The following is a 26,512-nucleotide window of genomic DNA, read 5'->3' as shown; positions in this document are numbered from 1 at the left end:
TTAACTCGATACTTGAATATAAAGGAAAAAGTAAATAGATTTCCGTTTCATCATGCCCTTTCACCAAATGTCAATTGATGTTTTTGGATTAATCGTTTACTTTTAAAAGAACGACAAGTTGGAGTTTTCATTTATTACAAAATTAATGAGAATATATAGGATAAAAATTGTGGATGATTCCGAAGGATTATATTATGTGTAATACTTGCTGAAAAAGTTAGCCAATACATCGAATACATACGTTTCTATTCTTTACAGCTATTGATGTAAGTAATTATTGTTGGATGCGCACAAACGGTGGATAGTTTGAAATGATAGCACATAGCTACTAAAGAGCTCTTTGCAGAATGCATATGAGAGGAATATGAGCCAGGAGTTTGAAGGATGAGAATACACTGGTAACAAAGAGGTAGGAAAATAATAGTGCGAATATTGAGATCGAGCCTATCATGTCTCCACAAATACCTCTTTAGCGCAGCGTCGCAACCCGCAGCGCAGTGAGCGAGAAAACCACAACGAAGACGAGTGAATAACATTTAGTGCGTATGTTTATTTCTCTTTACAGAAATGCATAGTTTTTCGAAATGGTAGATTAGCAAGAGTTCCGAAAGTAGAATGTTTGAAGGGTAGAGTTTTTTTCCGATAGGGCGGGCAATAGGGCTCCATCACACGTGCCTTGGAGCGTGAAATAATCAATATTTCATGAAGTTGTTTCGCATATATATTTGAAAAGATGTACAAATTCATATAAACATTACAGATGTTCCGGGGAGGTGCTCGTTTATATGTGGGTCATTTCACCTTGTTTCAGTGCACGATTGTACCCTTGGGTCTCAAATTTTGATAAAAATTTCTGTAAGAGTATGTATTAACCACGAACTAAATAACCCCAGACCGTTTCGCTGAAAAAATATTATGTGAAAACGTGCCCATATAGTATTATTTTTAAGCAAACCTTGAATATGAAAGGAAATATTCATATGAACGTTCCATAATATTAAATTCCAAGCGATTGGAGCTATTAAACTGTTGACGATGAGGAACTTAAAGGCTGCGCACGAAACCTTAGCGGGTCAAAGATCAAGGAGGTTGGAATATTTGCTGAAACGGTGAATAATTATCACGATAGGACGTGCCAGCTGGATAGAGAGGAGTGGAGTTAGTTTCCCTTTGACTTGGTGACATGATGTGGCCTCCGCTCCTCGTCTGTCTCGCGGGTGAGTACCAATACCTCGAGAGGCTAATGCGTGTGCAACTGGCGCGTGGCTTGAAATTTGCTTCGGGGGAGATTTGGTGGTACGCTGGTGGCCTATTCCGACATTTATTGTTGATTCGCGGATAACGGTAAAACATAAATAGCATCAAACCAGCGTGTATTTAGTACATATGAATGTATGTAGTATGCTGAGTGTAAAATTCATTGTTGGTGTTATCTCGTAGTCTTCCGTGGCGTTCTTAGTTCATTGAAACTATTGTCAACCTATGACAACCAACGCGGCGAGAATCCGAAAGATTGAGAGTTAATTGCTGGCAATTTTCAGATATCATGAAATGTGACTTTATCGAAAAATTGAGTGTCGGAGAACAGATGCCACAAGGTCAGCGGTTGGTCTTCACACAAGCAGATGCATCGGAGGTTGCCGCCGAAAGGGAAAAGCTTTCGAGGGGTCGCTGAGCCTCCCTCTTGTCTACCTGTCTGGATCTGAATTACTGGGACTCCCACGGCCATCTCTACAGCGGTTGATATTCGGCCTCATCAATAATATCCCTCCATTTGATCTGTCCCTCTGCCTCCGTTGCACTTATCTGTTACACATTTCACTTTCTTAAAAGATTGTAAGCAGCAAATAGTTAACCATGAATCCCCTCGTTTATTGTTTTATTCTTTGTTTTTGTTTTTTAACTCCGCAGTAGTGACACAAGTGATTGCAGCATAATAAGTAATGTATTCAGACTCCCGAACCAATAGTATGCGCTATTTTTACCTATGAAAAAAGAATTTTCTTAATAGTCTAAAATAAAATGGTATCAAATAGTATTCAATAAAAACTTTAAAAAATAATATAAATCTTTCTCTTCGCGAAAGGTAGGTAGTTGATATTTTATTTATTAAATGCAAAAACTAACATCGCGGTAAAACGTGTTGTTTTACCATTATTATTGATAAAAAACAAAAAAAACACCAACTTTAAATTCTAAAGAAAAATATCATATTTTCACTGAATATCAGATATCATTTATAATGTACTTAGGACGTCATGATGCATAAATTAAAGACGATAGTAGTAACGCACGGTTTTTTGATGGAACGTGGCTCGACTAGTGCCAGCTCTTACAGAAAGTAAAATTCAAGCTCTTACAGGCATGCTGTTCTTCACCTGCACTATCAGAAACATCGTAATGCCATTCTTAGACACCAGTCGTCACTAATCTGGGGTTAAATACTTTTACTACTATTGATTTAAAATTGCTTAAAGCTTCGCGGTTCATGAATTACTTGGCAATGATTTGTGGGTTACCCGCGTCTTGGTGCCATAATAGTCCACGCTCCTTCTTTCTTGTCGGGATCTCTTCAGAGATCATGGATTGCACAACATTTCGGTATGCACGGATCCTGAAGAAAACTCCAGCGAGGGGAAAAAAAACGTCGGCTATTTTAGCATCGAGACATGGATAGTGTAAAAAGCATTACTTAGTCAAAAACTATTAACATTTTTGTAAACTATAAATTTCAAACGCAAAAATAAATAGTTAAACACGATTCAATAAACGCTGGTAGGTTCCACAGTGGCGTAAAACTAAGAATGTACTTTAAACCATTATAGTAGTATTTTTCATTTTTTCTATATTGTGCCAAATGTGGAGAAAAATATTCAGCCATCAGCAAATTCTCCATATACTCTTGATTCCTCCACCTCAGTCGTGGTCTTCCCTCAGGATAACTAGCATAGTCTGCCTAAGTCCAACTATTTCAACTGCCCTTAATCTCACATATTATGTCTAAATAATACTTATTTTACAGTACTTACTCCATTGTACTACTCCATTTGTCGCACCATATCTATCTATCGTTATACCCGTTTCTCAAATTTATTAACATTTTTTCTCTTCCTTTTGGGACAAATTTCACGCTCCGGAACTGTAAAGCAGTTTTGAAGACAAAATGTTCATGTATGAACTAATTTTGATGTCTAATGACAAGGATTTTGACATTAAAATTTTATTGCAAACGTAGATATCAAGGCGGTTATTTTCTGGTTAATCCGTATCCTCATTCGCCATAATCACTCCCAAGCATATTAGCAAGCAAGCTAAACCTGCTATACTTTATCTAAGTTGTACCCATTAGTACGGAGCGGATCCATATTATTATTTTTCGACGTAAAGAATTATAAATTTGATTTTTGAGTAATTTATCCTCAGCTTCTTGCTCCCTAATTCAGGTAGAAAGTCAAATTTCACTAAATTGGTTTTTTCATGATCACAGAATTAATGTCTTTCATCATGAAAATAATAAAATAGTAGTATTCTACACCAAAAACATTTTAAGTAACAGTAAAATTTAGTAAATAGAAGGAAGTATAAAAATATCCAATGCATTGTCGTACTTTGGGGCTATTCAAAACTCAGGCGTACTTTACCATTAAATCATTCTAAAAGGCGCAATAAGAAACGGATGTCATTTGAGAGTAATGCCCCTTCAAAATTTGGCACTTCTCTTTATTTTGGAATTCGTATATCTATTAATGATATTTGTGAAAAATAATAAGTTTCAGCTGGCATTTAAGCCCTGAATGTTTTTATTGCAAGGTGCACTGTATTTTTAGAGGACCTGTCTAGTTGCTCTAAAGTATTACGGGAGGATAGGAAATAATTTAAATGCTGAAAATGCTATCGTGGACAAAAGTAATGAGAAAAATTTTATCCCAGCCCTGTTCATCAAACTAATTTTTGGGTTGAAATACTCACAGACTGAAAACTTATAAAAAAGACTGGCTCATACAATTACAGAATAATAATATCCTTATTTTATATTTGTTTGGAGTGTTTTTGTAAGAATGTAAAAGTCATCACATATCTAGCCTAAAAACTCTCTTTTCGAAAGAACAGGTTCGACACGACTGGTATATTATTAAAGCGACGCCATGTTACGGAATTCAATGCATAGGCGTGCTACAAACGAAAGTTATTTGACATAAATTTGATTAATTTTACAAACTGATATCTTAATAATAAAAGACCGCAATGAGTCATTATGGATCATTCAGTTTTCACTTATACATTAAACCACAAATTTAGCTTCCTATTCATTAAAGATGCTGTACTCTGGTGCATTTTTCTCCATTCTATAGGACTATAGCAATAAAACCCTGCATTTTATTGCTATAGTCCTGCAATTTTGATAAAATGTTTGCATTATGATTCTAACACTTCTAGGGGCAATGTTTTTGTAATTGCGAATTTCCTTTGCATTAAGACTAATGTGAGGATTTTTTTCAAATCTAGTAGCATGCGATCCTAACGAAGTGCATTGACCTGTGGAAAAGTACACTATACGGAATCAATATTTTCGCCTTAGGCATAAAAAATCATATTATTGGGATTATTCTTAGTGACTAATTTTTGGACATATCCTGATACCAAAAAGTACAATTTTTAACAATGTCCTGCATTAATTAAAATGAAGTGTGATCCTAAAATAAATTTGAGGCCTTACGCGGCTCCTTAGAACGCGAATTTCAATATCGGAGCTATCAACATTCATACACTGCTTCACCGACGTTACGACACTTTTCTTTTTCTCTTTAAGTTGTAGAAAAATTGGAATAGCTCTCTCTAATATTTCTTAGAACGCGGATTTGTGAAACATGGTAAAGTCGCTCGCCATAACCTTCACGTTCGAGAAAGCATCAATGTATTTCCCAGGAAACCTTGGTTCAGTTAGCCGTTATTTACAGATGATTCACTGAGATGGGTCCAAATAGGTGATACATAGGAATACTAATTACATAGTTACGATTTATTATAAAATAACAAGATTTGCTGGTTTTACATTATGTATCATTTTTTGAGAGATTACAATGATTTTATACACTCTTAGCAAGATTTACTTCTTCATAAATATTTTATGAGAGGATTAATTTATAATTACCCTACATTTCTACCTAAGGGTTCACTTTGAGTGAATGGGTCCTTTTAGAACAAACTAGACGTTCTTGGGATAAAGATGAAAGGGTTCGATTAACTGCTTGAAAAGTTGCGATGTACATAAAATATATAGCGTAAATAAAATAGCTTCTCTAAAACAACGAGATCTTTTGAGCTAATCATAATGGATCAAGTGGTTTGGTAGGAGTACAGATAAAAATTACGCATTCTATTGATGATATAGTAAGTATTGATGGTAGTACGAGAAGCATGAACTTGGTAAGGAAATGTGTTTCATTTTAATAAAATATTCTTATATTTCTCTCTCCTAGAAATATTTTTGTGTTGCACCATCGCCCGAATAAGTACGTAATTCCATGACTAATAAAAGTATGGGAGTGGATTCGAAACCAAGATTGGTCATAAACAGCAGTATCATAGCTGTGCATTAAGTTCTAGAAAATTTAAACTCCATCTATGTAAAATGATTCCTCGGGATGATATTTCATTTAATAAAAATAAAATATTAATTGTACAACATTTATAAAATCATTATTTATTTCTGACTACGACAATTTTTTCTTTATTTTTCAGTTGGCCTCGCATCCGCCGAGTATGGTACGTTCCTTCGACGTTATCTCATGAATTTCTGCGCTTACATACGTAATAAACCCATATAATTAGCATAATCCTTGATGGATTTATAATGTAACTTCATGAAACTAACATGTAGAAATAACTTCATGTTTAGAGAAATAAAAAAAAAATTTTGAGAGAAAATTCCCGAAAAACGCAATTCAATGTTTATCTTCTTATATGATAAGCAGGAAACCATTTTAGGTTAAAGAATCAAAACTGCGCTTGCAATGAAATATATTATCGAGAAACTAATCCATGACCCACTTCCTTTTATAAGCAGCGTGGAAACCCAACACCGAGTACAAGTACGTGGTCGAGGGAAGGACCCTGGTCGCCCTGCATCAGGTTGCCAACGATTTCGTGGGAGTGCTCAGCCGCGCCACCCTCACCCTGCAGCCAACAACTGCCAACGACGTCTTCGCCTGGGTATGCATATCACTCTTAAGCGTCCCTTCAAGGAGGTTCCACAGAGTAACCAAGTCAATATCAATTCCATGGAAATTGCAAAACATGTTCATCTAACTCCTCTTTAATGATCATTGCCAAAGATAAATAGGTTTTATACGCTGTCCTTTATGGTAATCTCAAAAACTTACATTTTTCTATAGGTTCTTGTGAAGATGCTAATTTATGGGTATTAAAAATTTAGGTTACAAGTTCATCACAGTGATCACTTTTTTGTCAAGAAATTGGTAAACGGATCATTGTATTTAAATGATAACACAAATAAATTTCTGGTACTTTAAAAAACAATTGGTTCTTATATTTTTAGCAAATTAATGATGCTACGATAGCCTACACACGATTAAAAATGAAAAAGAGATGCTAGAGTGGCTTAGTGTTTTAATTACGTATCATATGACTAGTCTATGCTCTAGTTAAAGCAAACGAAGTCACATGTAAAAACAGTGATTTAAAAATATTTTTATCGAAAGTTGGAGTTAAATATTTATTTTGAGCCACGTCATCGCTGTAATGGAATCACATCAATTCGAGGAAATAGTAATAATGGAAATAAGGGAGGGCTTGATGGGAATTTATACGAAATACTTTAATAAGGAACTATGCTTTGCTCTTCATCTTAGCATCCTTTACCTTTTAGCTTCGATGAAACGAGTGAGTTATTTTCACAAATCAGGTTTTTAAATGCTGGCCTCCGTACTGAAGGCAGTCTTTTAAGCAGCCACGCATGTGATCAACCAGTTTCATTATCTGTCCACAGCTCTCCGATTCCCAATACTCTCCGGTGCAATTAACTCTTCCTGGAGGATGGACATCCCGCATTCCGGAGAAGGCACTCAACTACAAGTCACTCCCGCTCTCCAGCAAACCGTTCCAGATTAAGTTCAAGAACGGAGTCGTGAGTAACCGCGGTCTTTAAGCACTGATCGTCCGACTCCGGCTCGATGGTGCTGCCAAAAAGTTCGCGTATCCAATTTAACGAAAGTACGCTACTGAACTACTCGTACTTTTGCTGTGCCTAGTAAAACATGGACAAATAGTGCAGATAGTCGAATCCATGCATCGAGTGCATTTTATGAATATGCAAGTCAGCTCTAAATTTTACCAAATTTAATTTATGTTGACGAACGCCGAGAGGGCGGGTACAGCAGTCTTTTCCAACGTGGAAAACATCCCGCATTTGAGGTACTAGGTCCAATTTTCACGATTTACTGACTTAGATAAATGGAATGATTGATTTATAAATGGATAATGCCATCATCTAAGTCCACATTAAGTCAAAGTCCACGTTTAACTGTTAGCTTGTTACAAGACCTCGACATAAAAGCTAATGTAGTGCAGTTATCTGTGGTGTGGTAATAAATAAATTAATGCATTGCGTACCGTGTCAAATCGAATAACTGATGCTTTTGGTAACATCAAGGAGGCCAAAACATATTTAAATTCGGAAGACCAGTGCCTAGGGACATAATGAGTCCCATAAACACTCAGCAATGCCAATTCCATGCAAATGACATGAAAGCGCACGCTGAAACTGGTGTTTTTACAGGTGGATGGGCTAGTAGTGAATAAGGATCTCTCCACCCCGGAGGTGAACTTCATCAAGAGCGTCGTGAGTCAACTTCAAGTGGACACCCAAGGAACCAACGGAATAAAATGGGAAAAAGAGGGCCAGGCACCACAGAGGACCAGGAATAATGTATTCCGTACCATGGAGGTAGTTATTAAAAAAATAAGTCCAGCTATAACTACTAGAGCCTTGTTAAACTGAGGGTTCGTTAGTAGTATAAAAGGAGCATAACAAAAAAGTTATTTAGATTAGTAATTGTAAGTACTTTATATGCATACATGAATCCATTTGAGTCAAGGTTATATTTTGCCAATCACTATGGAAGACGGAGTTTTTAAGTTGAGGTACTGATTGTCTAAAGTAAATATGCCCAAAGGCAGGTAATCCAAAACCATATACGCATACATGAGTCCGTTTGAGTTAGGGTTTTATTTTTTCATTCACTATGGAAAACAAAGTTATTAATTAAAATTTTATTGGCTTAAGTTAATACTCCCAAGAACAGGTAATCCGAATTCCTATTTAATTTTGGAGGGTAAATCTATCTCTGAAACTGGTTACTTGATTTTCATAGGCATTAGTTGCGTGTGCCGTTGTCCCAATGGCAACGTGGCTATTCCCTATCTCACCCTTCCATCCCTATCCCTTCCCCGGAGGCATCGATGGGCTCCTATCGCGCCAGCGCCTCCCTCCTTTCTTCGTTCCAATCCATTCCCCTCCAATCAATCGGCGTATCAATTGAATTATTGGGTCCCGGCCCCTGTGTGTTGTTTGTTTCAAAGGGCCCTTATTCGCTGTCATAGGCAATCATCAATGTAGATGAGAAGAGGTATTAACCTGTCGACGGATAGGCTGAGGAAGTCTATATCTAGCCACTCTGGGCCTAGCCTCGGTGGGGTAACACTTGTTCTCCTCCCCGAGCATGGATGCCTAAGGCAATCGAAAAATGGTGTCGGAGATATTTCTCTTTCCAACTTTAATTGAAATTTAGTTTCCTGTCTTCAGACGCATTCACTATGGAAGGCAATTAAATTCGTATACCACATTGCTTAATGAACCACTCATAAATCTCACTTGAAGAAAGTTACTAGTTGCAGTGAACTGATTCCGTTATATGCCAATTATAGCGATGATACTAAATGAAAATACGTATAAAAAAGTAACTCTTCGTTGCAGTTTCTAGTTGACATTCGTATTCAGAAGTGCCAATTAAAATTTCAATGAACAAAGTGTCTAGATACAGTAGTAGGTACAGCTGAACTTATATGACACATTTTTTTTATTCTTAACGTTATTAAATTCCGGAGGTATTATGACAATTAGCGTGGACCCCCACTTAAGTTACTTTGTCGGCTCTGTTATCCTATTAACCGTAGTCCAAGTTGGGCCCAATTTTGACCAGAAATAGGAGCAGTTTCGGACAAAAAAATTGGACTTATTCGGAGGGATCTAGAAAAATGTCCTGAACATGTAAATGTTCGAGTGTTATCACAGGAAAAATTTTTAAGGGAAAATTTCACACGATTCACGAAGTTGTAGAGCATGATGGATGCATGTTACTTATTACTCCTTGGTGTATAGTTACCAGTGATTCGTAAGCATAAGTTGTTGTGGAGAACCTTACACATTCTCAAAACGTATTTGGCTTACACCAGTTGACATTACAGCGTGTCGAAAGTAACGATTATTATTAAAATACATCGGGTATCTTATTCTTAAATTATATTTAAAGAAATTACTTTATTGGCAACGAACTATCTTTCTCATTTACTATCCATCTCTACTTTAGGACACCATCACTGGTCAGTGTGAAGTGATGTATGACATCTCTGCACTTCCAATGTATGCAGTTCAAATCAACCCGGAACTCGTGCCGATGCCGAATCTCATCGGAGGTGGTCGCGTCTACGACATTGTGAAGACAAAGAACTTCAGCAACTGCGACAAGAAGGTTGCCTATCATTTCGGATTCACTGGTCTTAGCAACTGGGAACCTGGCGCCAATCAGATGGGCCATTTCTTTTCTGTAAGTATCTCATTATACTTTAAGCTAGAACGCACCGGCCACTTTTCTAAAGGCTTAATGGATCTGATTACAAGGAAGTGGGAGGCGTTGTATAAATACTTAGGAGCACTATAGTAAGAAAGTAGTGGGCAATTACCTGCAGATTGTACATTCAGATATAGGTGACAACAGGAATGAGGCGCGTTCCTTCAGCAGGAGATGAGTACTGCTTAATGACTCCCTTCTGAAATTAAGGAAATAAGAGTGAATTTTAATGATCCCTATTCGGTCCCGGGTAGTTTTGCGTAAAAAACTACAAAAATTTACATGCATACTTGGAAGGCACAAAAACGCTAAAACGAAGGCACGCGGAACAATGCGGCAAATGAATTACTGCCCAATGCAAATTCTTCAACTTCTTTTTTTCCATTCCTCTTAAGTTATTCTTCTAATAAAAATTCGCTAAAAAGGAAGAAATCAATTTTGATTATCATAGGCGAAGAGGGCGTTCCACAAAAAAGAATCTGCTAACAGCTGAAAACACAAGGAGAGAAGTAAGGAAACAAGTAATCAGGTACTGCGTGTGGAGCATGTTTCGATATGGAAGTGAGGCTTTGAGGTTGACAGCAGCACAGAAGTCAAGACAGGAAGCATACCCAATGTGGTACTATCGCCGGGACATGCACGAATTTAGCAAGTTTATTTCGCTCTTAGCTAAAACCTTCTGAGTAATTACTTAATGTTATTTTATTCACATAATCATCATCACAAGTCTCACCACGATTTTCTTCACCAGGCCATATTGTTTCAGAATGTGGCCAACTTAGTATCCTTAGGGTTTTCAGAAGAATTATTTTCATACACTCTTCTTAGCACTTCCTCATGACTTACCCCGTCGATCTTTTTTTACTTTATCATTCTTCGGTACGATCGCATTCAAATGCTTCCATAATTGACTTCTCTGCTGCTATCTATGTTTAAACCTCGCCTCTTTAGAGAAACATATTCCATATGTAGCACTTGATGACTTGTTTCCTAACTTCTATGCTTGTATTTTCAGCTTTAGGTAGATTCTTTTTTTAAATGCCCTCTTACCGGACTTCATTAGTGATCCATGACTTTTTCTAAGCAACTTTTCTTCTTTTCAGTACTTCCTTTGCGGCCTCCTTTAGTCCTCTTAAAATATTATCCTAGCTATTCTCCACTCACGTCTAACAATTAGGGAGATCGACTCCTATTTTACCCTCAACTGCTTCTGGAAATGCACGTTGATTTTGTGGCTACATTAGTTTTGCAAGTTGTTATTTTACTGATTTCTTTAGTGTCTTGAATTTTAGGTGGCATTTCATCATCAAAAGACTATGATCACTGTTGAATTCGGCCCGGGGTATTTTTTGCAGTTCTAAATTCGGTTCCTAAACCTCTGCTTCAGTGAAATGTAGTCTAATTTAAACCTTCTTTTGCCTCCTGGGATTTTTCATGTGTGTCTTCTTTGCTAGTGATTCTTAAACAGTATAAAGGCAACCATATATTTGTGCTCCGTGCAGAATTTCAGGAATTTTAATCACGCGAATCATAATCTTCTTCAGTAATAAGTTTATTACCCCCTCCTTGGTCATTTTATGATAAGCACATATGAATTACATTCGTCGACATGTTTTTCTATTTCATTTATCATGTTAAGATCAATCCCGCCTCATTGCAGTTGCATCCAGAAATTTTTCTAATTAGGCATGCAATTTTAATCCTTTTATCTGAAATGCAAATACGATAATCACGCTAATCAAAATATTTTCACAGTTGATATTGTTAACAACAGTCACACTCCAATTGAAGATATTTGGGATTCGCTAATAAAAATAAAATATAAATCAGCTTATGAGAAATGGTGAACAATTGAGGCTAATATTATAAAAAATACTTAAAAATTATTCAAATATCCAAATATATTTCAAATAAATATTTAATATTCAAATAAGTCCAACATTCACCACGTGATTTTTCATAACTCGCTTATCAATTATATCTCTTCAATTGCGAGGACAAAATTACAGTTACAAATAAAATGTTATGTGAGGCTGAAATAAGTCCCCTCTGAAACATCTCTTTTTAATTTCAGCGCAGTGGGATCAGCAGAATAGCGATTTCTGGTTCACTCGAGAAATATACGATTCAATCTTCCGTAACAGTGAACAAAATTGTCCTCAGTCCTGCAATGTACAATGCACAAAAGGGAATGGTAAGCAGCCGAATGAACGTAACTCTGATTTCCGTGCAGTCCACTGCAAACTCTCCACCATCCCTGCCAAATCCCAAATACATCAAGGACCTCGTGTACGAATACAACGATCCATTCCCCAGCAGCACTGCATCCGGAAGGAACTCTTCGGAAGAGGACAGATCCTTGGATCTATCCGGTGACTCCAGCAGTGAAAACGACCAAAGGATCGGCAGCCAAGAGGATGACTTAAGCGGTATTGACAGCGGCGAGAGGCTCGGACACAAGCGCCAGAACCCAAAGAGATCTTCCCGCTCCGCACTCCAGGAGAACACGAGCAGTGGAAGCAGAGAAGACGAGAGTAGCGCTGAAGGCAGCAACGAAATGGAAAGTGGGTGTGGAGACAGTTCAGGCGATGTGTGCTCTGGAGGTGGCTCAACTAGCAATGAAGGACGCCCCTTGAATGATGGAAGTAATTATAACTCGAGACCCGAAATGGACAAGGCCCCAAAGATTCCTCTCCTACCTTATTTCATCGGATATCAAGGAAGTTCAGTACATAGTGCTAAAAATCTTGACCCAGTATCTGCAATCAAGAAACTATGCTCACAAATAGCATCTGAACTACAGGATCCTGGAAGCATTCCTCAGAAGGCCACACTTGCAAAATTCTCCGTTGTCGAACGTTTAATCCGTACTATGAGCACTGAACAGCTGCGAAAGGCTACTTCGGAAATATATGCACCAATTAAGTCTGCTGGAGAAAACCCATGGTTAGTATTGAATTTATTTCTCGATTTACTGCTATATAACACAACAAAATAACTCAGACCATATCTGTAACTTATTCCACAATGAAGAAAAATATTAGAACAAGCAATGGCATTGATATGGCATGCAGATGGTGCCATTGCCTTAAAGGTTATCAAGTTATTACGAATCAAGAGCCCATACATTGCTTTATACCATGTAACTAAGATATATACGAACTTAAAATCAAGGGAATGGAAAAAAATATTTATGAACATTTCCTATTTCAGGACTGCTAAAAATGATGAATCAAAATTAACCAAAAAGTACAATAGCATAATTAAATCAGTTACTTCGGTCCTTATTTTGAGCCCAATTTTTCCTTCTCTTTTAACGAATTTATTTCTTGACCGAACCGCAGGTGAAGTACTGTACAATTTTTCTGATACATTGGTATAAAGAATATTAGTCAGAGAAGAAATTTGTGAGGCAGGCTTTTTTGTAAGTTATTAAGGATGTTTCAATTCTGGTTCCAAGTCCTCAATGTCTCTGATTCTTGCGGGTTTTTATGAAAAATTAATCGCTAATATTCTACAACGATCCCTGCAACACCAGCGAGAAACATGACTATTAAAATCTGAAGTAGGCCGACTGCCATGGGATAGCCATATTTTGTTCAAAACAAATCCAAGTTAAAGATTTTTCTCGAACAATGAATTGTTTCATGGTCAATTTCTCCTTCTGGTAATGTTTTCAATCGATTTATTTAACAAACTCATTCACTGAAATGAGTAAGAAACTCTTTTTTCTTTTTCAATAACATGAAAACTAACGAGAAACAAGGCTTATGTTCAACATCGTGGAAGATGTCAACGAATTATATAGAGCCCGTCAATGGTCTCAAAATTAGACATAACTACTCAAGTGGGAATGTTAGCTGAAGACACGAATTTTGTTAATTACTATAATGCCTTTATGATAAAAACTCTCATGCAAAGTACTTCTTCATATTTCAATAAGTGTAAATGTTTTTACTCCCCCGGGGTAGTTATAATTTTCGATACAGCAAAATGGAAAAATGTGGCCAACACATACCGTTACACTTGAAGCATCATGTTTTGAGAATCAAAGAAAGTGAGAGAATAAACCTAGTTCTCCCACTTTTATATTTTTAGTCAAAACTTGATTTTGTACAGGAGAGTTTTTAGTCGGCCTAAAAACTTATCGGCATCGCATGTGAGCCTCGAAAAGCACCTATTTTACCTTCCTGTATCATTACGTAAGAACGTATTACATATAGTAATTGGTGGAATACTTTATTAACATCCATTTAAACAGAAAGATATCGAACTTAAATTCCAGCCTATAAAGAGGTTAAATGTTTTTCAAGACAAAACACAAAATCTGTGCAATGAAATACTTATTATTTCCAAAAACATAATCAGGTTTTAATGCAAAAACATATGATAAAATATATTTCCTTAATTTAAGTGCATATTCTAATTTTTTTTAATTTGGACCTTATTTTGGTATTGACCCATACATATTAGTTATATTGCTGTCAAAATAGCAGATATTCAATTTAACTTTACGACATAAAAGATAGCAAGAACCGAAATGCACTGGGATCAAAAGAGCATAAGAATTACTATGGGGCGATATTACTTTTCCCGTCTCTAATGTTTATGTCCTTATATATCATTCTTACATCCTCTCTTTCTGCATTTTTCACTGCTTGGTAAACTAATTACATATTCGGTCCATTTTTTGACATACATTTGAATCACTCCTTTGATTCGTAGTATTAAGAGAGTTTTTTGGGCAGGCCAGTGTTTCGTGATGCCGTGGCCACTGCCGGAACAGGACCTTGCCTATCTATAACCATGGAGTGGATAAAGGCGAAGAAAATTTCCCAAGGAGAGGCGGCAGAGGTAGTGGCCACAATTGCTGCAAAGGCTAGAACACCCACTGCAGAGTACATAAAGGCCTTTTTCGTGAGTACTACACATGCTCATATATTTATTTAGCATTTTAAAAAGATATGTCTATCATCTGTGAATGTCTAAAGTGAGTCCATTAAATTGTATCATTTGAATTATAGGCTTTGGCTACGAGCCCCGAAGTCACCAAACAGCCTCTTTTAAATTCTACAGCCATGCTCTCTTTTGCGAACTTAGCCTGTAAAGCTCAAGTAAGCAAAACCAGTGCTCGAAGATCCTTCCCGGTCTATGCTTTTGGACTGCTTTCCCCGATCAATCCCAGAGAAATCACAGAGGAATACATTCCCTATATGGCCAAGCAATTGCGTCTTGCCGTCAAGGACGGAGATAGCCACAAAATGCAGGTGTACATCCAAGCTCTCGGAAATCTGGCCCATCCAATGATCCTTGGTGCCTTTGAGCCCTACCTCGAAGGCAAGGTGCCCATGTCTACCTTCCAAAGAACTCTTATGGTGGCATCCCTGAATAAGCTCTCAAAAGTGTGCCCCCATATTGCCCGCCGTGTCCTTTTCAACATGTACCGCAACGTCGAGGAGAGCCACGAGGTCCGCTCCGCCGCCGCCATCGTCCTCATGAGAGCCGCGCCACCCGCACCCATGCTCCACAGAATGGCGGAGTTCAGCAACAGGGATCCTAGCACCCAAGTGGGATCCTTAGTTCAGTCCCTCATTAGATCCGCAGCCGACCTTCAAGGACCAGACTTTTTCGTATTGTAAGTTTCAGAAACAGTTTCGTAGCCACCGGAAATTTGGCATGTGAGCGTCAGCGCAGACCTTTCAATGGCATGATGCGCTTTCAATGGCATGATTTTACCTATTTTCAGGAAAAAAAATGCTCAAGCAGCAGTTCATCTCTTGGGCCCGAGGCAAACCGGTCCTTTTCATCAGTCGGACGCATACATAAGGACCTATATGGTAAAAGAAATGGGACTTGCATACAGAAAAGAACTAAGCTGGATCGGTAGCTCAGATGGAATCATGCCATCGAGTGCATTCCTCTCAATACGCCAAAATATTGGTGGATGGAAAGCGCAAGGCATGATGGTTTGTATTACATTCACTCTTAAATTTTTAAATAAACTGCGTGATTGTTATCAGACCTGAGTATCATATACACACGTAAAACTTTCCTTTCTTTCAGATGAGCGTCATGACGTCTAATATAAATGACTTGGTTGACGCTTTGAGTGAAAAGTTTGCAGCGAGTGATTTGCCTGGAGATAACAATAAAAAATATGAAGATAAATATGAAGAAAGTCAAAGTCATTTTCCTACAGGAAATATCGAAGAAATGCTTAACATAGTACCTAGAGATAAAAAGCAGGTGGAAGGAAACATATTCTTCAGCCATTTGGATTCCAATAGACTTTTGACCTTTGACCAGGCCATGCTGAATAACCTTCCAACACGTAAGAGAACTTACTTATAAATAACTTGGATGTATTAATCTTCCTTGGCGATTGAGAATCATATTATTCATGAATTGTTAATAAAATAGTATTGCAGGAAGCCGGTGAAGTTCTTCGTTCAGGATACCAATATAATTATAATAAGCTCTACGATAAGGCTTCCATAACTTTAGCATTCCCTACCGAGACCAGTTTGCCATTTGTATATACATTGAAGGTACCTGCATTTATGTCATTAAGGGGAGAAGTTCAAGCCAGGGTGCAACCTGATTTGGCCGCTGGACATCAAGATTACATCAAAATACCAGAGAGTATCAACGCCAGCGCTAAGTTACACTTCGCGTAAGTTTCAAATAGCTTTTTTTTTCAAAATTGCTCCTAAAAAGAAATATCATATATTTCATTTAAAAAATATTGTTCCCATGATTATGGTGGTCCTCACGCATGAGTGCTAAGCTCAGTTTTGTGGCTCCGATGACAACCCTACTCTTTGCAGCAGGAATTGAAAAAGATATTCTCATCAACCTTCCGATAAAAGCATCTTTAAATTTGGAAACCGAGAGCAAGAAAGCATCAATGACGTTGCAGCCCTTGTACCCCGACCGTGATTCCTCCCTATTCCAATATAGCAACAGACCCTACACAGCAATACACGACATTCTGGACCTCAAGCCTATTTGCCAAGGAAAGTATTACAAGGAAATCCATATTCGTGAACCCCAAACGGTAAGTTGATCAAAGAATTTATGAACCATTCACTGTAGTTGAGTTCAAGCAGGATTTCAATGTAATTTTCTTTTCGGATAACAGTTGGAAACGACTGTTGGTCAAGATACCACTGGATTCAGTTTCCACGCCAAATACACTTCGGAGAAAGAATACCTCGACATCAAGTCAGTGCTAGGAAAATTTGAACGACATGATGCAACTTCCTTTCTCCTGTACCCATGGGCTGAGAGGTATATCAACTACAATAACATCACCCTCTCCTACGACTCACATAAGAGTTCCAGCGAGAGCGCAACAATTTCATTCTCATACGGTACGCCTCACTGTATTTGTTCTAGTATTTATTCATTAGTAACTGTAGTTTAAAATTATTTCTACAACACATAAAATGGAGATATTTACCAACGTTAACTTGATATTTTCCTTAGAGATATTGCTTGGGACATGACATAGTCCCTGAATAACGAACGAAACTATAAATAAAAGCGATAAGATTAACACTTTCTGCATCAGAAGAATAGTATTATTGCTACATTTATTTTGCATTGATTTCCTGGGTGCCACCCCACGGTCACCAACAACCTCTCATAGCCTCAAACCTACGTCGTCACACAACAGACCACGTGGGGGCCCTCAGAAAATTCATTATAACTCCATTACGGTGTTACATAATTGGATAACATCTTATAGTACATTTATAGTGATCAATTGATAAGTTCTATAGTTTGCATAAAAGCAATTGAGACTTGGCAAAAATTTAATTTAGTGCAAAACGACAGGATAGTTTCAGGATTTTATGAAAGTATGAAATAAATATATCACTATAAGGAAAATATATTAACGATGATTACCCTCTGATGTATTTTTACTGATTACTTTTAAGACACATAAGTGCCGTAAATGTGATTATTGAAGTATTGTATTAAGAGGTAGGAATATATCTATAAATCAATAATTTATCTGCTCATAATTCCAAGGTAAAACCTCAAGTGGAAGTTCGGAATCAAAGATAAACGACGCTACAGAGCCAGTTTCCAACCCCAGTGTCTCTGTGAGAAGTCCTTCCTCGTCCAAACCCATGAGTGCCGAGAGAGAACAGGAGTTTATTCAAAATGTTTCCTCTGGAATTCATGGTAGGTGACTGAATGGAAGAAATAGTTCGTGTTTAAAACATTTTGTTCTGGACTTAGATTTTTTCATAAAATATATTAACAAAATAATTTATTTTACATCATTAAAAGGCAGTAAAGCTTCAGTCCTAGATTTCGCCGCTGAATTCGATGGGCGCAAAAAAATGTCGTACGTGGCAACTATTGCTTATGCTTCTAGCGATGTCGACGAGACCACGCGTGCTCAACTATACTTATACAAGTCACCATCAGAGACCAAACCAAAACAATTTGAGGTGAATCCAACAAATATATTTCAATAATGGACAACTGGTGAAAAGGATAACGGTCATAAAACGTGATCTCATTTTCCAGGTCTGCGTATCTATGTCAGGGAAATGGCCAAAGGTTCCGTTCATGAACTTTACCAAAGCTCTAGAGGCTAACATAGCGTCTTATGTCTCTTCTGAGATCAGATTCGGTGAAAAATGCAGTTCTGAATCCTCGCGAATCAGCATATCGGTGAGTACCACATGCGTTTTTAGGTAGCATGTTTGCAAGTCTATTTCGTCGCCTTGTCGCCCGTGTGAATTACATTTTACACATTTATTTATCCTAGGCTAGGGGAAAACAGAGCCAGGGGAGGAAAACATACCTCCGTCGGAGTACTACGGGACAGCAATGCATGTCCCAAATGCAGTCAGGGAGCTATCTCCAACCCGCCTGCCGCAACATCACCGCCAGGGCCAACTTCCTGGACTCCTATAGCATCAAGATCTACTACGAGAAGGTAGGCACATCTTAACTCTCTCTACTCCCATATTCGCGCACAACTCAATTACTCGCGAAATCCTTCGTGATGACCATCTCTCATTTCAGCTACCCATCGCACTGAAGAATTTCACATACAAGGCATTTGCCATGACCAGGTATCTCGGCTACCCATACTTCAGCGAGAAAACAGTCGACGCACGCAGCCAAGAAGGGGAGATGTCCGTTGATGTGGACTTCCAGCCTGATCTGAGTGCCGTCAACCTATCCCTCTCCGCTCCATCCCACGAGGTTGGCTTCAACCTTGTGCCCGTCCACCGGCGCGTCACATCCTTGGTCGAGCAACAATCGACCTCAGGCGCCGAAGGCCGTTCTCTATTCGACCTATCGACCTGTAAGAATCCAGCACTCAGGCTTATAACTAGCACTTAACGTACCCAGCTAATCATACCCCCGATAACCATCGTGTACTACCACAATTGAGCCCTGTGAGCTGCTCTGCCACCTAGGCGAAGTTGGCTTTTGCTGGCTTCTCGTAGAGACATGAGGGCCAATTAAGGGCCATCAAGCTACGAGCCCGCTATTACTTACGGACTATTTCTCGACAATAGTGGAGTGTGAGAATACTTTGAGGGAGAAACTATATTGGTGAGCAATATTTAAAAGTTCCATCAAGTCTGCAAAATACAGATTGTAAATTAAGCTCCCGACTGATGTCTGCGGCCCAGTCTATACACCCGCACGATCTAGGCTCCATCCCATGAGAAAAATACGCATAGCGTCTGTGAGGATATTTTTAATAAAGGTATGAATTACTTCCCGAGAAATTTTAATGCTGCACTCACCACCAATTTTTCACTAACAACCATTTTCTTATAGAGCTGCTCTTCACGGGATGAGAGCTGGGCCATCGTCCAAGAATCGTGTCCATTGTTTTTTTCAATTATGATACAGGGTGATTCATAAGTGAATTAAAGCGCATTGAATATATCTTGTGTGAAAGACATCCGGTGAACGAATGCATAGGGATATCGAATAATATTTTATACTTTAGATAATCAAATTAGGTTATTATATTTTATGTTAAATGATTACTCGTTGAACTACATTTACCAGGCACAGCGAAATAAAAAAATAGAGTAAGCATTAATTTTATTTTTCAGTTACTCATTAGAGAAAATGTTAAAAACCAACAGCTATCGAAACCAATTGATAAATTTGCAAAAATCAACTGATATGAATGACCCTTCGTCGCCAATCTAAAACAATGTTAACACCGACGCTGAGATTTTATGCGCCCTTCATCGGCAGGTTACGGTTACCCTCTTTTTGCAAATCCCAAACCTTTAAAATGTACTAGCCATTCATAGAAATTATACGTCTAACCCTATTCAATTAATAAATTCTATAGGACTTATTATCGTTGAAAATTTCATAAAGCTGTTGCGGCGAATTTAAAATGACTTGACACATGTAAAGAATTTCAAAACGAGAGAACGATCTAAAAATAAAAGGCATGAGCAGTGGTCGGGGATTTCACACCGGGAATTCGATCTCACAATCTCCAGCATCACACAGCGCCACTAACTTTGTACTAAAACTTTTGAAAGTCACTGTACCTCCATATTAAACATGGCTATTGTAAAAAAGAGTAATTTAAAATGGTAATCCATGGCAGTCCTAGGTGTGAGTCTATTGCCCGGCCAATTCGCTGGATTCCTCATTTACCCACCAGCCTCGACCGTTACTATTGTCCCCGCATGCAATGGGCTTCGATGAAATCTCCCGCACTCACACTGCTATGCTAGCATATGTTCACTTTTCCCATGCCTCTCTCTGCAGCCTCTTGCGGCTTGGACCGGAACTCCATCTCAACCTTTGACAACAAGACCTATCCCATCCACCTCGAAAAATGCTGGCATGTTTTGATGATCACTCAGCCTGGACAAAATGAATCCTCTAGTAGTATTGATCCCACCTCCATGATCACCATTCTCGCCCGAGACTACTCTGCTCATGAGAAGGTTAGTGATATATCTACAGTTTTGCACATATTATCAACGACCAGTTTACTATTACGATCACCTAACGATTTCTATGACCTGTGCAGGAAATGAAGGTTATCCTTGGCAATGAGGAATTTAACCTGATGCCATCCGCATCAATGAGCTCGGACAAGTTACCCGAGGGAGACACAGCGAAGGGATTTGTGATCTACAACCATAACCCACGAGCGGAGCCCCCGCAACCGATTGACCAAGTCACGGGTCAAAATGGTCAAATACTTGCCTCCTGGCACACCCTGCCCACTGGCACAGTCACGTTCGAAGCTCCACAGCATGATTTTACAGTCATGTACAACGGAGAAGCCGCTTGGATTAGGGTACGTATTTCGCAGTACGACATAAAGAACTTGAGTTCCTTTCGCTTATCTTATGTTTCAATATCCCTCAATGCTTTACTTTTATACTTCACTTAGGCCGGCAGCTCTTACCGAGGTAAGGTATTTGGTTTATGTGGAACGTACAGCAGGGAAACCGCTGATGATTTCACCTCGCCGAAGAACTGCATCCTGGCCGAACCGAAGCTGTTTGCAGCCTCATGGGCTGTTCCGGATGAGTCTTGTCAGGGTGGAGCTAAGGATTTACAGCAACAAGCTGCCTCTGCCCCGTGCCACGCACAAACCATTTCGCCTCAAGATGTGATCGACCAGGAAGACTACGCAACGTCTCCTTCTTCCACCTGCACTCCAAAAGTAAAAATCCCATCCCAATTTGAAAATGGGAAGTTAGACGACTCAACTTCCGGCTGCACTCAACATCGCACTATGGTTGTCGAGGAAGAAAGCCAAATTTGCTTTTCAAAAACACCAATCCTTGCCTGTGCCGACCAATGCCATGCCGCTGGCAAGGTGGCAAAAAATGTAAGTTAATAATTGACTGATTATAAAACTCATGTCCTTACAGCATGATGCTCAAAGGGCTCACAATATTCAACAAGGGCTAAAATGTTAACCTCACGCCAAATTTCTACATCCTAAACTCCCTGTTAACAGTAATTTAAATTACAATTACCTCTGGGAAGGCTATAAAGAATGAGCCTTTATCCAAAACAGTCCAACGCCAATACGAACTGTTTGAGAGGCGGCGTCCTTGCCGGCGGATAGGTACTAATATAGTTATTTAATTCTGTTGAATCCTTCCTAAAACATCAAACCGTAACAAAAAAGATTTGATTGTATGCAATACTTCAGCAATAGAAAACTGAATTAAAAAAGAAAAAGGCAATATTTATTGCTTGATGAAATATTAGATGTTAGTTATAAATATATTTCTCTGATATCAGATATTTCCACCTTACGTGATTCCGCACTATAAAAAATCAGTGATTTTTGAAGTTTCTCTTGGTCAATTGACACCAAAGCTACCAACTACAGGGCATAAGTTCAATTTCATATGGTAAGGGAGTGTTTTCGCAGCCAACTTATTAGAGGTGGGTTTAACAGTTCATTTTGATGAACCGTTCAATTTGATCCTGTTTTGTAAAAAGAGCATTCCAAAGAATCTGTCCATGGCGAACAGTCGGGGACATTGCGGTAGAAAATACTCTTTATCGGGCGTTGAGAGTATATAGAAGATTTATGTGGTATCATATGGTTTGTGCAGCTTTTCATGGTAATTTCAACCGAATTCTGTCCCGGGCCTTTACTTTGTTATCTGTTTGCAGGAAAATATTTGCTGTCCAATTGAAGTATAAGCCAGAATTAATATTTATCAACTCAGCCTCTGATGTTATTCGCGTACTTAGCTCCACAAAAGTTTTTGAATGCTCCTCTTATGTGCAACTAAGACTTTCATGTAAAGATAACTGTTCTTTATTAGATTTTTTAGCATAAACGTAATTTGAGAATCTCTGTTTTAGACTCCTCGGTAAGATATCAATTTTTTCTCTTCGTGCTAGCCTGTGTCTGGTATCTATCCACTCCAACGATGCAATTGACCGGCCATAAATAAAAGCACGCGTAAGATGGTAAGAAATAATAAGTTTCATTACCGAATTATCACTGTTGGTAGAATGAAAAAAATGGTAAAATATGTTACAGCCATGGAATTCTGTAACACATTTAAATATGAAACTTGGAAAACAAAGGAAGAGATAACGCTTTGGGATGCATTTATATGCAAATAAGCGAAGTGGTCACAATATAAAAGTACATAAAATGTCGCGACGTGAAAAACTTAATGCCATAAAATAAAATCGCCGTAGATAACATATTTTTTCATTCCTTCAAACATTATGGATATATGCCTCCGTAGACTCCGAATGAGCACGTAGTCCTTCCCCTGCGATGTCTAATCACACTACAAACAACTAATTTGTGGAAAGTTGGAGGCAAATTGTGTTTACCAAAATCATCAGTTCAGACCTCTTAAAGCAACGCAGAGTAAAATATAGCTTAACCCTGTTGAAAGTTGATAAATAAAAGAAAGAAATAACAAATTAATGGTGGATATAATGTGATCTAACAATTTCTGTTTAACTTTTCTGTTTGCTGAAAAATTTTTTCATTGATATAACTAATCAAAATAAAGTTTTAACCTAATGCTTAAATTAACTTTGAACAATAGCAAAAATTACGAACAGATAATCGACCCGCGAACCTGAACCATCGCATCCTGTTCATGGAACGCAAATGTTCAAATTAACGCGAAATCAAAATGAACGTGAGATCCCAAGTGAACGGCCGGAGGAAACGAACAGCCTCTGCAAAATGAACGACGAGGGGAAACAAACAGCCTTCGTGAAATGAACGCCTTGGGGAAACGAACGGCTAAATTAAATAAAATATTTTGAAAACCCATTCAAAATATTAGAGTGTTCGAGCCGTTCGGTTGCTGAACTGTTCGTGCTCGTGGACGGAGGGGAAATCATTGTAATTATATCAACGCGGCAAGTTAGAGCTTACTCGAGTTCACTATCACCACTCGAATCTAAAACTCACCAACCATTGATGCAAAGCCTAGCTAATTACCAAATTATCAAATCAAACTGTTTTCGCTCATTTCAAAACCTCTATCTTATATGCAGAAGCTTTATTTTTTTGGTTATTGAAATACTTTATAATAGAATAACTTAATATTTTATCTTACAGATACAAGTCCACTGCGTGTCAAAATCACCAGCTGCACGCCTGTACATGGATAAGGTGAAGAAGGGATCCACGCCTGACTTCAGCCGTAAAGAAACCACAAAGGTCATCAATGTTAATGTCGCTGAAGGCTGTTCAGCAAATAATTTTTCATAAGTTAATTTGAACTACGCCTTAAATGCTTGAAGGCACACAATGTAGCGAAATGTTAAAAGATTTTCGATTGTCGTGGTGCATATTTAAATAAAGAAGCAAGAAGCTCTTAAGTTTTAATTTTCACCAGTTTCTAACTTTGACAAAGCCAATTCCTGAGGGTATGTAGGAAGCTCAAGCACGTGAAATTTATGCTGTGATATGTTTGATGCTATAGGTATGCTAAGGCTGTAACGAGGATTTAATGAGGGTATTTTCTGGTAAAGAGACAAGGCGGTTTTCTCTTTTCGTTTATTGTGATGATTTCTGTTTTCTCTATTGGTGCAAATGAACTGTCGCCTTTTATTTCAGAGAAAAAATTGCATGAAACAGTTATAGAAGGACAACAGTAATTTTGGAGGCGCTTAGATCCCACTACATTTAAATTTGCATTGCTTTCGATGGATTACATTTCAAGCTGCACTTATGCGTCCAAGTTGACTACCTCAGCGGTACACTCCTTGAACTCCTACACTCGAGTCTTTCGCGTGGGCCGCGAATGCGAAGCTATCCGAAAAGGGAATGAATTGACTGTGGATATAGTCGATCTTCATTCGAACTATAGTCGAAGCTGAAGCAGGTCAACATAGAAGGTGGTAGGAATCAATGATCAAGAATACATATGCCAAGTGGTTGCGCTCATTTGATAATTATGGACTTCAAGATGCCATCGAATTGGATATTGATTACCCTAACGAAATTTTGGGAGCACACGCAAGGCACCGGTGCATATACTAGAAGGGAATCCTAAGCATAAAACTGTGGTTGATTAAAATTGATAGGACAAACACCGAAGGTTAGAGAGGTTGGGGTGACAATTAATGCGCGAAAGCTCTTAATACAGCATCCAACTTAGTTATTTCCAGTGAGTGTGAAATATAATTTGAAATATATATTAGATCATAATTAAATTCAACTCGTGTATGGCTGGGGTATGAATTTTAATGATGAAAATGAATGATTGAGCCAACCATCGAAAAACTCGCAAAAATAAAATGATTTGAAAAAAAACGGTGATAAATCTAAGGACGCAGACACAAGTATTATTTTAAATTTATGAAACCTCTTTTTAATATATATTTTGGATCCTTATTAACGATTGGTTTCTACAGATATTATCTATTGCTGATATGGAAAAATTGATAAATTTGAATCCGAAAATTAAATAATCATAAAAACAGTGTGCAGCATATTGGAAAAAGCATTAGATTCATTTTCATGCAGAATAAAATAAATTTCTCATCAATTCTGCGAACGGAAGTTATTTCATAAAATGAAAGGAAAAAGCCTGCTTCGAATTCAATGCTTAATTATGGGAGTCGAATATTAGTACAGACATCCGGGATTACGATCCAAGAATACACACTGTCACATTCAGTCATTCTTCTGTGAGGTTGTCCCATGCCTGACCTCCTTCAAATCATAGGTTAGTTGTTATTATACTATAAAAAAGAAATGTGTTGCATTCCAATTAAAAAGCGAACGTGATAGTTGGTGAAATAATAAAATTTATATTAAAAAAAATATAAATAAGAATAAAATATTAAAAATTATGAATTGCCAATTGTCGGTGATTTTTTTCTTCTAATGCTATGGGAAATTGTCTAATAAATGTCAAAATTATGTTATTGGTAACTTTTTTCTCACCTACCACACTCAGTAGCCACATCACAAAAGGATGCGCATAAAGATCTATCCTCCATAACCTGGCCGATTGGGATGGGTTACTGGGCTCACAAGGACCTCCAGGGGCGGATCCAGGATTTTTTTCTGGGTGGGGCACAAGGGCCTGACAGGCAAACGATCATCTCATAATTAAGTTTAAAAATAAGATATAACAGATATTGTACGAAGTATTCTCTTTATTTTAATATCAAAGTTATAAATATGAAATACGGAGCCTCGATCATTTAGATAGAGGCTACATAATATACGACACAAAGCGGACTTAATGAAAATCGTATTATAAATTTTGTCTATTATTAAGCGTCTGGGGGGGGTTTACACCTGTCCCCGTGCCACCTTCCTGAATCCACCCATGAGGACAGCAATAGCATTCGCATTTTCGATGTGGCCAACAAAAGCGCCTATTCAGACACTTTGTCCTTGAAAATGACACAGAATGGTTGTAATCGGTTGGGCAATAAATAATCGTGGAAAAATATAGTGTAATTTTTTTTCAATAGAATGGACTTCGACTACTATTGGCGGTCGAAGCTCTCGGCAAAACTGACGGTGATTGCCAGGTGTTGCTCCTTTCTATTGGCTCTCTCCTTCGGACACAGCCGATCCAAATCATATCGAACGTATTTCGCGATTGCATTCCCCTCTCTATCAGGCTGCCTCATATCTCGACTTTGCT

General features: G+C 38.1%; 1 protein-coding gene across 1 annotated transcript; it reads left to right on the top strand.

Moving 5' to 3' along the window:
• Nucleotides 1–1,134: 1,134 nt before the first annotated feature.
• On the top strand, nt 1,135–24,231 carry LOC124170573 (vitellogenin-like). Its single transcript, XM_046549372.1, has 23 exons — nt 1,135–1,217; nt 5,743–5,766; nt 6,068–6,213; nt 7,010–7,147; nt 7,799–7,966; nt 9,609–9,845; nt 11,944–12,815; nt 14,618–14,786; nt 14,894–15,504; nt 15,616–15,835; nt 15,933–16,200; nt 16,290–16,542; nt 16,632–16,926; nt 17,011–17,242; nt 17,907–18,062; nt 18,171–18,334; nt 18,414–18,560; nt 18,658–18,828; nt 18,918–19,203; nt 20,652–20,833; nt 20,920–21,192; nt 21,289–21,732; nt 23,962–24,231. The coding sequence occupies exons 1-23, from the start codon at nt 1,184–1,186 to the stop codon at nt 24,112–24,114; spliced, it is 5,643 nt and encodes a 1,880-aa protein (XP_046405328.1). The 5' UTR covers nt 1,135–1,183; the 3' UTR covers nt 24,115–24,231.
• The last annotated feature ends 2,281 nt before the right edge of the window (nt 24,232–26,512 follow it).

Source organism: Ischnura elegans, chromosome X (assembly GCF_921293095.1).
Source record: "Ischnura elegans chromosome X, ioIscEleg1.1, whole genome shotgun sequence".
Taxonomy (NCBI): domain Eukaryota; kingdom Metazoa; phylum Arthropoda; class Insecta; order Odonata; family Coenagrionidae; genus Ischnura; species Ischnura elegans.
Note: the sequence above shows the minus strand (reverse complement) of the source record. Positions and strands in the feature narration are given on the sequence as shown.

Coding starts and splice junctions, on each gene's coding strand:
- LOC124170573 (XM_046549372.1), top strand. CDS start 1,184: ATGATGTGGCCTCCGCTCCTCGTCTGTCTCGCGG. Junction 16,201..16,289: donor GCTGAATAACCTTCCAACAC/GTAAGAGAACTT, acceptor TTAATAAAATAG/TATTGCAGGAAGCCGGTGAA. Junction 16,543..16,631: donor AGCGCTAAGTTACACTTCGC/GTAAGTTTCAAA, acceptor CCCATGATTATG/GTGGTCCTCACGCATGAGTG.